Source organism: Heterodontus francisci, chromosome 18 (assembly GCF_036365525.1).
Source record: "Heterodontus francisci isolate sHetFra1 chromosome 18, sHetFra1.hap1, whole genome shotgun sequence".
In the NCBI taxonomy this organism is placed as follows: Eukaryota; Metazoa; Chordata; class Chondrichthyes; order Heterodontiformes; family Heterodontidae; genus Heterodontus; species Heterodontus francisci.
Window position 1 is genome coordinate 8,255,463 of NC_090388.1, and position 15,012 is coordinate 8,270,474.

The following is a 15,012-nucleotide window of genomic DNA, read 5'->3' on the forward strand; positions in this document are numbered from 1 at the left end:
TGTAGGATTAGTATAAATGGGTGGTTGATGGTCAGCACAGACTCAATGGGCTGAAGGGCCTGTTTCAGTGCTGTATCTCTCTGTGACTCTGATACGGAAACAAATGAAGTGTGAACTGGGCCCCAACAAACAGTAGGACTGACTGGCAACTAAAGACTCCACATCGAATTTGAAGGTCTATAACTACCAGATATTGCCTCAAATGCTTCCTCTTTTATTCCTTCTACTTTTTCTATCTCTATCTGCAAGCGTTTTTATCGCGTATGCATGCTAGCGTGGTTGTGTTGCATATTCGTAGTCGGTAACCAGATTAGAGTTTAAGATTAATAAACTTCCACCTTTCTTGTTTAAAATCTAAGAAAACCTGTCTGAATTGATTTCTTTGCCTTACAATTGGAAAGTGGTGAACAAGGATTCACTAAAGGGGAGCTAAAACACGGTATTTTAAAAAATTAAACCCTGTTACAGTTAAACCAGGTAAAGGCTGAGAGGGAACCCTTAGACCCTTATCTCATCTGGTCGTAACAGGCTTCTTAAGATGAAATAAAATCAGTAATTGTGCTCCATACAAAGCCCTGGTTAGACCACATTGGAGGACTGAGTACAGTTCTGGGCACCGCATCTTAGAAAGGATATGTTGTCCTTGGAAGGAGTGCAGATCAGATTCGCTAGAATGTTAGCAGGGTTCCAAGGATTAGATTATGAGAAGAGATTACATAAACTAGGCTTGTATTCCCTGGAATATGGAACATTAAGGGGTGATTTGATTGAGATTTTTAGGATTTTGCAAGGCATGGATAGGGTAGATAGAAACTTTTTCTGCTGGTGGGGGGAGCCTAGGGCAAGGGGATATAACCTTAAAATCAGAGCCAGGTCATTCAGGAGAGAAGTTAAGAAACACTTTTTCACACAAAGGGCGGTGGATGTGTGGAACTCTCACAAAACGCAGTAAATTATAACTCAATTAATCATGTTAAATCCAAGATCAATAGATTTCTGTTAGATAAGAATATGGAGCCAAGGCAGGTGAATGGAGTTCGGTCACAGATCAGCCATGATTTCATTGAATGGTGGAACAGTCTGGAGGGGCTGAATGGCCTCCTCCTGTCCCAATGCGTGGGAAACAGCTGCAAATAAACCCATCAGGAACATAAAAGCTTCAAAACAGAAAAGGGAAAATTCCCCTCAGCACTTCAGTGCTTGATCCATGAACCTCCTTTTACATAGTTTTACCTTGAAAGTTGATGTAGTATTAAATTTATCTCTTGCTTTTCGCTGAGTGAGTTTTGCCCCACACCACATACGATCCCTATTGTGAAGTGCGGGATTTTAAGTGAGCCAATACTTCCATTAATAAATCTCATGGAGCACTTCAGTATGAGTGTGTTAAGTACTTGTGTAGAACTGGCACTGATCACACCTCCTTGTCACTCATGGCACAGTACAATCAAATTAACCAAATGCTCATCTTTGATCGAAGTCCTAATTCCCCGAAAAACTGTTTTACCCAGTCTGAACCATTTTGAATTCAGGTCCACCCGTATCATGCCCACAGGTACTAATGCTACAAATGTCTACTGTGGCTTGGTAGGGTAGTGCTCTTGAGTGAGTAGTACTCTTGCCTCTGAGGCAGAAGGCTGAGTTCAAGTCCCACTCCAAAGTGATACCCCCAGTGCATGTTTTTATTTTCTTGGGCTTAGATTTGACAATTATTTTAAAATAACACCGATTCAAGATCTGGGCTGGAGAAACTCCAGGAGCATTAAATTTGCTGGTACTGCTGCTAAAAAAAGATTTGAACTAAACTAGAGATTAGAATTCCCTCCCGCTGATTTGGTCTTCCAAAGAAAGTGGAGGCAAATTCAAGACTTGATCACTTGAGATCTGTCGCCCCTTACACTTCACTGGGCAGAGAGGAAATACAACAGTCCTGATGTTTTCTGCAGTATTTGCAATCATATATAATGTATTAGGGTGCAGTTTTCCCTACATTTGCAAAACAACATTTCCAATGCAAAGTGCAAGCGTTTGCAAATCACTTTCCACAACTTCAGGATGTCCTAAAGTGCTTGTTGTAATGCAGGAAATGGAGTAGCCCATATTTGTGCACAGCAAGCTCCCACAAACAGCAATGTGATAATGACCCAGTATTAATATCAGCCAGCACACTGAGGAGAACTCCCCTGTTCTTCTTCAAATAGTAGCTGTGGGATCTTTTAGCAGAGAGGGCAGGTAGAGCCTCAGTTTAGTGGCAGCACCTCTGACTGTGCAGCACTCCCAGGGTATTGACCCTCTTACTCTGCAGCGCTCCCTCAGCACTGCCCCTCTGACAGTGGAGCACTCCTTAAGTGGTCTCTGACATACAGCACTCACTCAGTACTGCACTGGGAGTGTCAGTCTGAATTACGTGCTCAAATCTCTAAAGTCAAACTTGAACCCACAATCTTCTAACTCAAAACAAGCACACTACTCACTGAGCCACAGTTGACACAACTAAACAGCAAAACCTAAAAGGGGATGAATATATGGAGGACCAATTTCTACCTTCACTACCTGTGCTGATAGGATTGCTAGCCTGTTGTGGAGATTTCAGCAGGGTCTGCAAACAGAGGCAATCCATTCCACTGGGTTACCACACAGGTGGTGAAGGCAAAAATTCCCCCTTGATTTAGTTCTCCCACAGAAGGACATCCTAGAGTGGAAGTGAGAATATTCAGTATATCTAAATGGAAAATGGGAGTGCATAAAATTTCCATTCCCAAACTCCTGATATTCATTCCCATTTTGACTCTGGCCTCTTGTGCAGCCCTTCGCTCCAACATTGGCGGCTGCGTTTTTGGCCTTCTTGGTCCTAAACTCTGGCATTCCTTCCTAACCCTTTCTGTCACTCTCACCCTTTAAGATGCTCCTTAAAACCTACCTCTTTGACCAAGCTTTTGGTCATCTGACCTAATATCTCCTTATGTGGCTCGGTGTCAAATTTTGTTTTACAATGCTCCTGTGAAGCACCTTGGGATGTTTTACGAAGTTAAAGGCGCTATGTAAATGCAAATTGTTGTTGATCCACCCTGATTTATCCATGCATTCAGGGTTCGACTCTGACTCCAGATTTGTACCTTTATTTGGTTTCATGAATAGCTGCACTTTTGATCACAGCCCATTGTGAGGTGTAGTTGGCAAACCCTGTATTTTGAGTGAAACAGGTGTTGAGAGCTTGCAAATCTCAAGTTCCCCATGTTATCACTTTACTCCTGTTACTGTGCCAGCCTGGCGTCCACACGCCATTCAGAAGTGCCTGTTTGCGACACGTGGCTTGCCAGCAGACATGTTAACCAGGCCCGACCCTCAAAGTGAAATGGTTCTCCCGCCAGAGAGATTTTGGCGGCTGCCACATGCTGACCACTGGTTGGCTGTCCGATGGTTCAAATCACCCCAATGGAGCCTTTCAAAAGGCACCTGGATGTTGTAATGGGGGATAGTATGTGGGAAAATTAGCTGAATGGCCTCCCTCATCTGTGCATATCTTTGTGTGGGAAAGTTCTGCATGAGGCCCGATACTAAACAAGGGAGTCTCCTCAGTGTCCTGGCTAATATTAAGTATCTTCTGCCAGTGGAAACAATTTCTCCTTATTTTATCAAAATCCCTCCTAATTTTGAATACATCTATTAAATTTCCCCTTAACCTGCTCTGCTCCGGGGAGAACAATCCCTGCTTCTCCAGTATCATATCTCTCACTTAGACTCAGGAATACTAGTTACAGCATTCAGAAACATGGGACAATTGAGTTAGAAGTCTTCCCTCGGAAATTGGTGCACCAAATAGCTGATGCTGCAGATTTAGCAGGGAGGATTACAGAGAGTCTTGTCAAGTGCTTAAACTGGCCTTACTTGTCAGTTTACTCCTTCACCGCTGATACCAATCAAGATACTAATTACCTTTCAGTGAGGTTTGAATGCGCTCCTTGCATTTCATAATTTTCTTGGAAGGCTGACGTCTGATAGCTGGTTTGGGCCTGGGCCTGGACCTGAGCCTGAGCCTGGACTTGGGCCTGGGCCTGGACCTGAGCCTCGGCCTGAACCTCCACCGTCGGACTTTCCACCGGCATTAACCCCTGAGTAACTGCTGCATCGTTGACAGTAGAATAATTAGTTTGGTAAGATGTTTGGTTCCAGTTGTATCTGTTCACTATTTGGGCCTGCCTCTTGTGAGAAACGCCATCGTAACTTGAAGCAAATCCCTCTGGCTGCTGATCCAGGGCCTCGGTTTGGTTCCTCTCATAAATCCTGGACATGCTTTGACTGAGGCCAGGACGAAGGTTTACGGCACGGTTGGTCGGAATACTCTCTGCAAGAATGCTGGTGGGGGATTGGGGCTCTCTGCTCACAGTAACTACGTGCTTCTGGGAAGTCTGAGAAGAAGCCCTATTGACAAGAGTTGGCCGGGGAGTAGCATCGAGTTCCGGTAGAGCGTATCTCACGTTACTGCGCAAAGCAGGCCTCGTGGTGGTCAACCGACTGCCCTGGTTCTTCTCAACGTAGGTGACACGTCGACCGTAGGACATTGCGGGGTCTCTTCCCACTGTTCCCCTTCTCAAAAATTTCAATTCCATCCGCGGCCGACTGCGGGACAAGACGGGGCTGTTATCCGGGGAAATCTCTATCCTGCGAGTTGGTTTAATTGTTTGGCTCTGCAAACCCTGGGATAAGAATCGACCAGTCCCTGATGAAAACCGTGCAACTCCATTTCTTAGTTCTTGATTAATTCTATAACTCACTGGTTTCATGTTCTGTCGAAAGAAAAAAAGAAACCCAATTTAGCAACATGCAAACCACAAATAACAAATGGGCTAAAAAAAAAACACAAAGGTCCGAGCAGGTAAGTGAGGACATCTGGAGATTCGTTCCACAGGAACTTATACCTTCCAGTTCCAGGTGGCCTTTATTCCCCTCTCCACTGTCCATTCCAGGTACTGATCCTGTCAGGAAGAGCTTCATGCTGTCAGCTTTTAGCAATCTGGTATCTGCGTCCCTTTGTCCTCCAGTCATGGCTTAACTTGCGATTCCACTTATTATGGGGAATTTTGACTCCCTGCCTCACTGGGGAAGGGGGCAGTTAAAATTCAGTGGGTTACTAATCCACTCCACTCTCACCCCAATTGAACTTGCTGCAATTTGAAGAGAGGGGCGTTCTCTCCGGTGCCCAGGGCCACTGTTAATCCCTCAATCAACACCACTCGAGGATCTGGCCATTTATCACATTCCTGTTTGTGGGATCTTGCTGTGTGAAAATTGACTGTGGTATCTCCTACATCACAACAGTAGCTACACTTCGAATGCACTTCACTGGCTAAAAAGCACTTTGGGGTGTCCTGAGGTTGTGAAAAGTGCTATAAAATGCAAGTTCTTGCTTTGATTGAGTGAAGGGACCAGGTTGGATGGTTCATTCAATTACCATCAAAGTGGTTTCTCTGGTCCTCTCTAAATGATTGGAGCCCGATTTATGGAGTGGCTGAATGTGTCAGACGAGCAGTTCAACAGCTCAGGAAAACACGGGCGTAATAAAGGATACACAGTACTAACAGGATAGCTTTCTTTTTAACTCCTCTTCCACCCAGTTTCAGCCAGGATAGAGGAGCTTACAACCCTTTCCATTGCTTCATAAGAAATAGGAGCTGGAGTTGGCCATTGACCCCTTGAGCCTGCACCGTCATTCAACAAGATCATGGCTGATCTTCTACCTCAACTCCAACTTCCAGCACTATCCCCATTTCCTCTCAGTCCCTTAGTGCTCAAAAATCTATGAATCTCAGTCTTGCATATACCCAACCATGGGGTAGAGAATTCCAAAGATTCACAACCCTTTGAGTGAAGAAATTTCTCCTCATCTCAGTCCTAAATGGCCGATTCCTTATTCTGAGACTATGACCATGTGTTCTAGACTCTCCAACCAGGGGAAACCTCCCAGCACCTACCCTGTCAAGCCCCTTAAGAATTTTAAATGTTTCAATGAGATCACCCCTCGTTCTTCTGAACTCTACGGAATATAAAACTTATGAAAAATAAAGTGAAAAAACTATAAACTCTCCTCTGTGCAGTTATTTCCTGTCCTTTCCAACCCGAAACTGAGCCTACACTGACATGGCGAAACATTTGATTCCAGCAGCTTCTCAAAGTCTAGGGCAGGAGCTCTAAGCAAGATTCGCACAGACTCTTCTGCCGAGCTCTCTGAGGAAAGATCAATGGAATAGACCATCAGCAGAAGCCAACTCACACAATTGACAGGCACAAACTGAAGGGGACTGACTGTCAGAAAACCAGGTAGCAGCCAAAGGCAAATTGTAGACATTTTTTTGATTGATATCTAATTAATATTGGCTCACCTGTAATTGCCCTCAGGGGTTGTGCAGTGTTAAGACAAGTTGAATCAGTATTCAGGTACACACAGAAAGGTCGCACAATGCTTAGATTTTGGTAATCCATTGTCAGTACATGAACCAGTCTGATATCAGATTACTCACAATCTCATGGAGAACTTACATTCAGTAAAGACCAGGACTCGGTAAAAGACACTAAACACTTTCTTAAAAGGCACAGTTCTGTGATTCAATGCTCCCTAGGGCAGATTAATTCAAGCAGTCAACAGGACCCATGCAAATATGGTGCAGCCAGTAAAACTCAGATATCACAGATAATCTGTGTACAACTAACTGCTGAATCAAAATATTGTAGCATTTCGAAATGCTTACAGAGAACTGCATACAACATACAGCACAGAACAAGACCATTTGGCCCATCTAGTCAATGCTGGCATTTATGCTCCACACAGACCTCCTCTGAACCCTCTTCATTGAACCCCATCAACATATCCTTCGATTCCTTTCTCCATCATGTGGTTATCTGGCTTCCCCTTAAATGTATCTACGCTATTCAACTCAACCACTCCCTGTCTCACCACTCTCTGGGTAAAGAAGTTTCTCCTGAATTCCCTGTTGGATTGATTAGTGACTATCTTATATTTATGACCCCTAGCTCTGGTCTTCCCCACAAGTGGAAACATCTTTTCCATGTTTACTTTATCAAACACTTTCATAATTTTGAAGACCTCTATCAGGTCACCCCTCAGCCATCTCCTTCCCAGAGAAAAGATCCCCAGCCTGCTCAACCTTTCCTGAGAGGTATAACTTAGGGCGGCACAGTGGCGCAGTGGTTAGCACCGCAGCCTCGCAGCTCCAAGGACCCGGGTTCGATTCCGGGTACTGCCTGTGTGGAGTTTGCAAGTTCTCCCTGTGTCTGCGTGGGTTTTCTCCGGGTGCTCCGGTTTCCTCCCACAAGCCAAAAGACTTGCAGGTTGATAGGTAAATTGGCCATTATAAGTTGTCACTAGTATAGATAGGTGGTAGGGAAATATAGGAACAGGTGGGGGTGTTATGGTAGTAATATGGGACTAGTGTAGGATTAGTATAAATGGGTGGTTGATGTTCGGCACAGACTCGGTGGGCCGAAGGGCCTGTTTCAGTGCTGTATCTCTAATCTAAAAAAAAAAAAACTTCTCAGTTCTGGGATCATCCCTGCAAATCTTTTTTGCACCTTTACCAGTGCCGCTGTCTCCTTTTTATAATATGGAGGCCAGTTCACAGGATTACATTCAGACCAGCGGTCAGCAGCTTGCAACTCCGAGCCATATGTGGCTCTTTAACATCTCATTTGCAGTTCCCAACCTTTTCCAGTTGGATTGCATGAATCTGAAAAAAACCTTAAAAAAAGTCAAGAAAACTAAGAGCACTGTTTTATTGTAGAGATAAAAGGCTAATCATTATGCTAACAATTTACAGTTTCAAATGATTATTTTAACAAAAAACATTAGCTAACATCCTTCCAATAAGAAAGATGATGGACACACAGCAAACAATCCATGTAGGTGCGGTGTCTTCTCTTGGTGCACCTTTGTTGATGGCTGTGAAGGTGAATCCATGAGAGGCAGATTCTGCCACAAGTGCCGCGCGTGAAGCTGCCAAGTGATGCTGTGAGTTGTTGTTTTTGATGTTGGCGCCCGTTGCCAAGCTGCTGTAGCAACTGGTCATTGTGGTAGTGCACACCGAAGTCAATGGGAATCAGGGGGGAAACCCTCTGCTGATTGAAGTCATACCTAGTGCAAACGAAGATGGTTGTGGTTGTTGGAGGTCAATCATCTGAGCTCCAGGACTTCACTGCAGGAGTTCCTCCGGGTAGTGTCCTAGGTCCAACCATCTTCAGCTGCTTCATCAATGACCTTCCTTCAATCATAAGGTTAGAAGTGGGGATGTTCGCTGATGATTGCACAATGTTCAGCACCATTCGCAACTCGTCAGATACTGAAGCAGTCCGTGTAGAAATGCAGCAAGACCTGGACAATATCCAGGCTTGGGCTGATAAATGGCAAGTAACATTCACGCCACACAAGTGCCAAATAATGACCATCTCCAACAAGAGAGAATATAACCATCCCCCCTTGACATTCAATGGCATTACCATCGCTGAATCCCCCACTATCAACATCCTAGGGGCTACCATTGACCAGAAACTGAACTGGAGTAGCCATATAAATACTGTGGCTACAACAGCAGGTCAGAGGCTAGGAATCCTGTGGCGAGTAACTCACCTCCTGACTCCCCAAAGCCTGTCCACCATCTGCAAGGCACAAGTCAGGAGTGTGATGGAATACTCTCCACTTGCTGGATAGGTGCAGCTCCAAAAACACTCAAGAAGCTCAACATCCAGGACAAAGCAGCCCGCTTGATTGGCACCCCATCTACAAACATTCACTCCCTCCACCACCAACACACGGTGGCAGCAGTGTGTACCATCTACAAGATGCACTGCAGCAACGCACCAAGACTCCTTAGACAGCACCTTCCAAACCCACGGCTCTATCAACTAGAAGAACAAGGGTAGCAAATGCATGGGAACACTACCAACTGCAAGTTTCCCTCCAAGTCACACACTATCCTGACTTGGAACTGTATCGCCGTTCCTTCACTGTCGCTGGGTCAAAATCCTGGAACACTCTTCCTAACAGCACTGTAGGTGTACCTACCCCACATGGACTGCAGCGGTTCAAGAAGACAGCTCACCACCACGCATCCCGTGAATGAATTAAAAAAAAATCAGAAACTGCGCTCCATATCCCAGACTTACTGTGACCAATGCATAGTCCGGAGGAACCAGCTTTTAAGACTCCCCCACCAGTAGGATAGATTTCTCTCTAGCAATGGCTCTCATTGACCAATGACATACCTTGGTGTAACCATATCGAGGCCCTGGCAGTGGTAAGGTGGGATATTCAAACGGAGTCGTGGTCATGCAGCTAATGTAGTCAGGAGCACTGAGGGTCCGCTGCATCCGATCTAGGAAAGAAATGTTTACAGATAATAACAGAATTTGCTTGATTTTGTTCAGAGAAACTATGCAAAGAAACCCACATTCCACCATCGGATTCCAGCATGCAGAAGCTAGTCATTCCAAAATTCCTCTCTTTCGCCAGGATTTTGCTAATTCATATCAAAGTTCATATCTAACGTCTAAAATAACACGGGAACTGTTTAGGACAAATGGTCACAAGTTCAGACATAACTATTCCACCATGTTATTTCAGGGCCTCAGTATGGCATAAAGTTGAAATCAGCAAGAGGTTGAGGTAAGAGTGTATGATAGAATAACCCGACACGGATTTCACATGGAGCCGGACTGAGGAGGAGAGTCTACAATAGAATAATCCGACATGGATTATAGATGGAACAGGACTGATGAGGACAAATCTAGAGTGCAAGATTCAGACACGAACACATGCAATTAATATTCAGATCAGTTCAGCACAACAGTCCATGTTGTAGTGACTGCCATTGGCAACGGTTGTCGTGAATTTGCTTCTGCTGCAAATGATATGACTTGTATTTATATAGCGCCTTTCACAACCTTAGGACATCTCAAAGTGATTCACAGCTAATGAAGTTCTTGTGAAGTCACTGTTGTAATGTAGGAAACTCGGCAGGCAATTTTCACAAAGCAAGTTCCCTCAAGCAGTGATGTGAATGATCAGATTATCTGTTTTAGTTATGTTGGTTGAGGGATAAATATTGGCCAGGACACTGGAGAACTTTCCTGCTCTTTAAATTTTAAAAGGTGCAGAGGCAATGAGCAGCTGATAAAAGGGCAGGAACCCCTGGCACCAGGAGCTTAAAGAGGGTTATAACCAACAGGAGAGATTGAGCAGCCTGCAGCTCTTTTCTCTAGAAAAGGGAAGACTGAGAAGTGACCTAATAGAGGTCTTCAGGATTATGAAAGGGTCTTTTCTGAAAATAGGAGCAGGAGTAGGCCATTTGGCCCTTCGAGTCTGCTCTGCCATTCAATATGATCATGGCAGATCATCCAACTCAGTAACCTGTTCTGGCTTTCGCCCCATACCTTTTGATCTCTTTAGACCCAAGAGCTATATCTAACACCTTTTTGAAAACATACAATGTTTTGGCATCAACTGCTTTCTGTGGTAGCGAATTCCACAGGCTCACCACTCTCTGGGTGAAGAAATTTCTCATCATCTCAGTCCTGAAACGTTTACCCCGTATCCTTAGACTATGACCCCTGGTTCTGGACTCCCCCACCATCGGGAATATCCTTCCTGCATCTTCCTTGTCAAGTCCTGTTAGAATTTTATAGGTTTCTATGAGATCCCCCCTCACTCTTCTGAACTCCAGCGAATATAATCCTAACAGACTCAATCTCTCCTCATACGTCAGTCCTGCCATCCCAGGAATCAGTCTGGTAAACCTTTGCTGCACTCCCTCTACAGTAAGAACATCCTTCCTCAGATAAGGAGACCAAAACTGCACACAATATTCCAGGTGTGGCCTCACCAAGGCCCTGTATAATTGTAGCAAGACATCCCTGCTTCTGTACTCGAAACCTCTCGCTATGAAGGCAACATGCCATTTACCTTTTTTACCACCTGTTGCACCTGCATGCTTACTTTCAGCGACTGGTGTACGAGAACACCCAGGTGTTCTTGCTGCATATTCCCTCTCGCAGTTTATAGCCATTCAGATAATAATCTGCCTTCATGTTTTTGCTACCAAAGTGGATAACCACACATTTATCCACATTATACTGCATCTGCCATGCATTAGCCCACTCACTCAACTTGTCCAAATCATCCTGAAGCCTCTCTGCATCCTCCTCATAACTCATCCTCCCACCCAGTTTTGTGTCATCTGCAAATTTGGAGATATTACATTTAGTTCCTTCATCTAAATCATTAATGTATATTGTGAATAGCTGGGGTCCTAGCACCGATCCCTGCGGTACCCCACTAGTCACTGCCTGCCATTCAGAAAAAGAACCATTTATCCCTACTCTTTGTTTCCTGTCCGCCAACCAATTTTCTATCCATCGCAATACACTACCCCCAATCCCATGCGCTTTAATTTTACATGCTAATCTCTTATGTGGGACTTTGTCGAAAGCCTTCTGAAAGTCCAAATAAACCACATCCACTGGCTCCCCCTCATCAACTCTACTAGTTACACTCTCGAAGAATTCTAGTAGATTTGTCAAGCATGATTTCCCTTTCGTAAATCCTTGCTGACTCTGTCCAATTCTACCACTGTTCTCTAAGTGCTCTGCTATAAAATCTTTGATAGGGTTGACTTAGAGAAGATGCTTCCACTTGTGGGGGACACCAAAAACTAGAGGCCAGCAATATAAAATAGTCACCAATAAGTCCAATAGGAAATTCTTTACCTGATAGTGGTGAGCATGTGGAACTCGCTGCCACAGGTAATAACATAGATGCATTTAAGGGGAAGCTGGATAAACACACGAGGGAGAAAGGTATAGAGGGATATGTTGATCGGGTGAAATGGGGTGGGAGGAGGCTCGTGTGGAGCATAAACATCGATATGGAACATCTGCATTTAAAGGCCTGTTTCTGTGCTATAGACTCTATGTAACTAGATGAAATAGTGGCCGTGGGATCTTTAACGGCCAACTGAGAGGCCAGATGGGGACTCAGTTTAATGTCTCTGAAAGACAGGCAGCAAAGAGGGAGATTGTAATTGAGCAACTCAACACTGGCAACAAAAAATTGTCCTTAAAAAAATGAAGTAAATCAGCAAGAAATCCTCCCACTAGTCTTCTTGTGTCCTTTGACTGCAAACAAAACACTGCTGACACATTTTGACAGCCTCAATGTTGCCATCACACTCTCTGACAATATGCCTACAGCAATACAGCATTTGACCTTCAAGATGTTTTGACACCGTGAGGTAGATTCTCTTGTTCCTGCCCCAGAGTATGAAACCCTGCCCTATCCCGACAACCATCTGTCTATCCAAATTAAATCAAAGTATGCTTTCAACAACAACTTGCACTTATATAGCACCTTTAACATAGTGAAACATCCCAAGGCGCTGCACAGGTAAGTTATCAAATAAAACTATGATATCGGCAGGCTGACCAAAAGCTTGGTCAAAGAGGTCGGTTTTAAGGAGTGACTTAAATGAGGAAAGAGGGGTAATGAGGTGGAGGTGTTTAGGGAAGGTATTCCAGAACTTAGGGCCCAGGCAGCTGTAGCTACAGCCGCCAATGATGGAGTGATGAAAATCCCAGGCAAGCTAATGCACCCAGATGCTCATAAATCAACTCTGTGAGTGGGATCCTCTGAGAGATAGAAACCCTAGTCCGAAAGCATATGTGTTGGGGGCCATGGGTAGGTTGATCTAGCCCACCTATCCACAGTGTTCCCCTCAGCCCATCTAACCCTCCTATCCGCAGTATTTTATTCAGCCCATCTAGTCCTCCTGTCCACAGTGTTTACTTCAGCCCATCTAGTCCTCCTATCCAGTGTTCCCTTCAGCCATGTTACTAGTTTCTACCCTTTGTACTTCAATTCTGTAGACTGTAGAAAAGTTTAACTTGGATCCAATTTTTCTTGGAACTTTTTTAAACACTGTGAGGGTTGTAAGTAACCCCGCCTCTCACCCCATACTGCGACAGGTACCTGGCTCACCTGGACACTCCCTCCCAGGGGTACATGACTCACCTGGACACCCCATCCCACAGGTATATGGCTCACCTGGACATCCCCTCCCACAGGTATCTCAACACCCCCTCCCACACAAACCTGGCTCACCTGGACAGCTCCTCCCACAGGTATCTTAACTCTCTCTCCCACAGGTACCCTGGTTCACCTGGACAACCCCTCCTACAGGTACACGGCTCACCTGGACATCCCCTCCCACAGGTATCTCAACTCCCCCTCCCACACATACCTGGCTCACCTGGATACCCTCTCCCACAGGTATCTCAACTCCCCTCCCACATTTACCTGGTTCATCTGGACACCTTCTCCCACACATACCTGGTTCACCAGGACACCCTCTCCCACAGGTATCTCAACTCCCCCTCCCACACATACCTGGTTCACCAGGACACCCTCTCCCATAGGTATCTCAACTCCCCCTCCTACAGGTACCCTGGTTCATCAGGACACCCTCTCCCACACATACCTGGTTCACCAGTACACCCTCTCCCACAGGTATCTCAACTCCCCCTCCTACAGGTACCCTGGCTCACCTGGACACCCTTTCCCCTAGGTATCTCAACTCCCTGTCCCACACATACCTGGTTCACCTGGACACCCTCTCCCACAGGTATCTCAACTCCCCCTCCCACACATACCTGGTTCACTTGGACACCCTCTCCCACAGGTATCTCAACTCCCCCTCCCACACATACCTGGTTCACCTGGACACCCTCTCCCACAGGTATCTCAACTCCCCCTCCCACACATACCTGGCTCACCTGGACACCCTTTCCCCTAGGTATCTCAACTCCCCCTCCCACACATACCTGGTTCACCAGGACACCCTCTCCCCTAGGTATCTCAACGCTCCCTCCCACAGGTACCTGGCTCACCTGGACACCCTTTCCCCGAGGTATCTCAACTCCCCCTCCTACAGGTACCTGGCTCACCTGTCGAGAGCTTCCTGCTCTTGCGGGACATGGTGAGCCTGACTTGCTGCCGAAGTCGGAAGTTTTTGTCATCCTGTTGGAGCCGGGACAGTTTGAGCCTCTCCTCGCTCGGAACAGCCAGGCTGGAGTCCAGACCGAGCAGCGGCTCCTGGCTCAGCACCGTACGGATAAAGCCGTCGGGACTCGTTGCCATTCTGCGTCTCTCCGGAGTGGTGAAGAGCTGGATTCGAGCCCTTCTTGTGCTGCCTCTGTCCCCGCACCCACAGGTGTCCTTCACTGGGAAGGTGTGTCTGTCTATTAGACAGAACCGCCCCCAGAAAATACAAACCAAACAGATTGCAACACTGTCATTCCAAACTTCCTCATTGCAATCCCAAGGTCTACCTACACACGCCAATCCTCGCTCTCATTTTAACTGCTCTTTGAGTTTCTCATCTTATTTCATCACTGTCTGAAAGTTAACTGGAAGCAGATTTGAGAGTAATTTTTCAGAAGAAAGTTGGTTAATAATTGAAGGGACTTTGGAGACAGAACATGGGGAGTTGGGACTGATTGGATAGCTCTGTCAGAGAGCTAGCACAGCCATAATGGACCGAATGGCCTCCCTGTGTGCAGTATGCATTGAGTGAGGTTTGACAGCCTAATATTTCTTGGTGTATTAAGTTTTACACTGCGACATGCTTTGCAAACACAGTCTCCATTTATCTGCACAGTAAATGTGAACTGGAGAGACTTCAGGACACAAAGGATTCAACGGAAACTCCCAGAGGCTGTTGAATGTGAAGAGAAAGGCTGTTTGATGTAGATATGGTGTGTATACAATTACAGTGTGGAAGTCAGGAATGTAAATATGCACGTAGGAAGGTATCAGATTTTTAAAAAAGCTTGTGTATTGCTGAAATAAAAACAAGAAATGCTGGAACCACTCAGCAGGTCTGGCAGCATCTGTGGAAAGAGAAGCAGAGTTAACGTTTCGAATCAGTGACCCTTCTTCGGAACTGGCAAATA

General features: G+C 45.5%; 1 protein-coding gene across 1 annotated transcript in view; it reads right to left on the minus strand.

The window, feature by feature from the left end:
- LOC137379419 (plakophilin-2-like) overlaps positions 1–14,424 on the minus strand; it is a 64,645-nt gene extending 50,221 nt beyond the window's left edge. Inside the window, exons 1-3 of the mRNA XM_068050200.1 lie at positions 14,005–14,424; positions 9,274–9,383; positions 3,937–4,787 (exon numbers count right to left, since the gene is read on the minus strand). Of these exons, the coding sequence (XP_067906301.1) occupies positions 3,937–4,787; positions 9,274–9,383; positions 14,005–14,197 (1,154 nt within the window). The 5' untranslated portion in view covers positions 14,198–14,424. The remainder of the gene's footprint in view (positions 1–3,936; positions 4,788–9,273; positions 9,384–14,004) is intronic.
- Between the last annotated feature and the right edge of the window lie 588 nt (positions 14,425–15,012).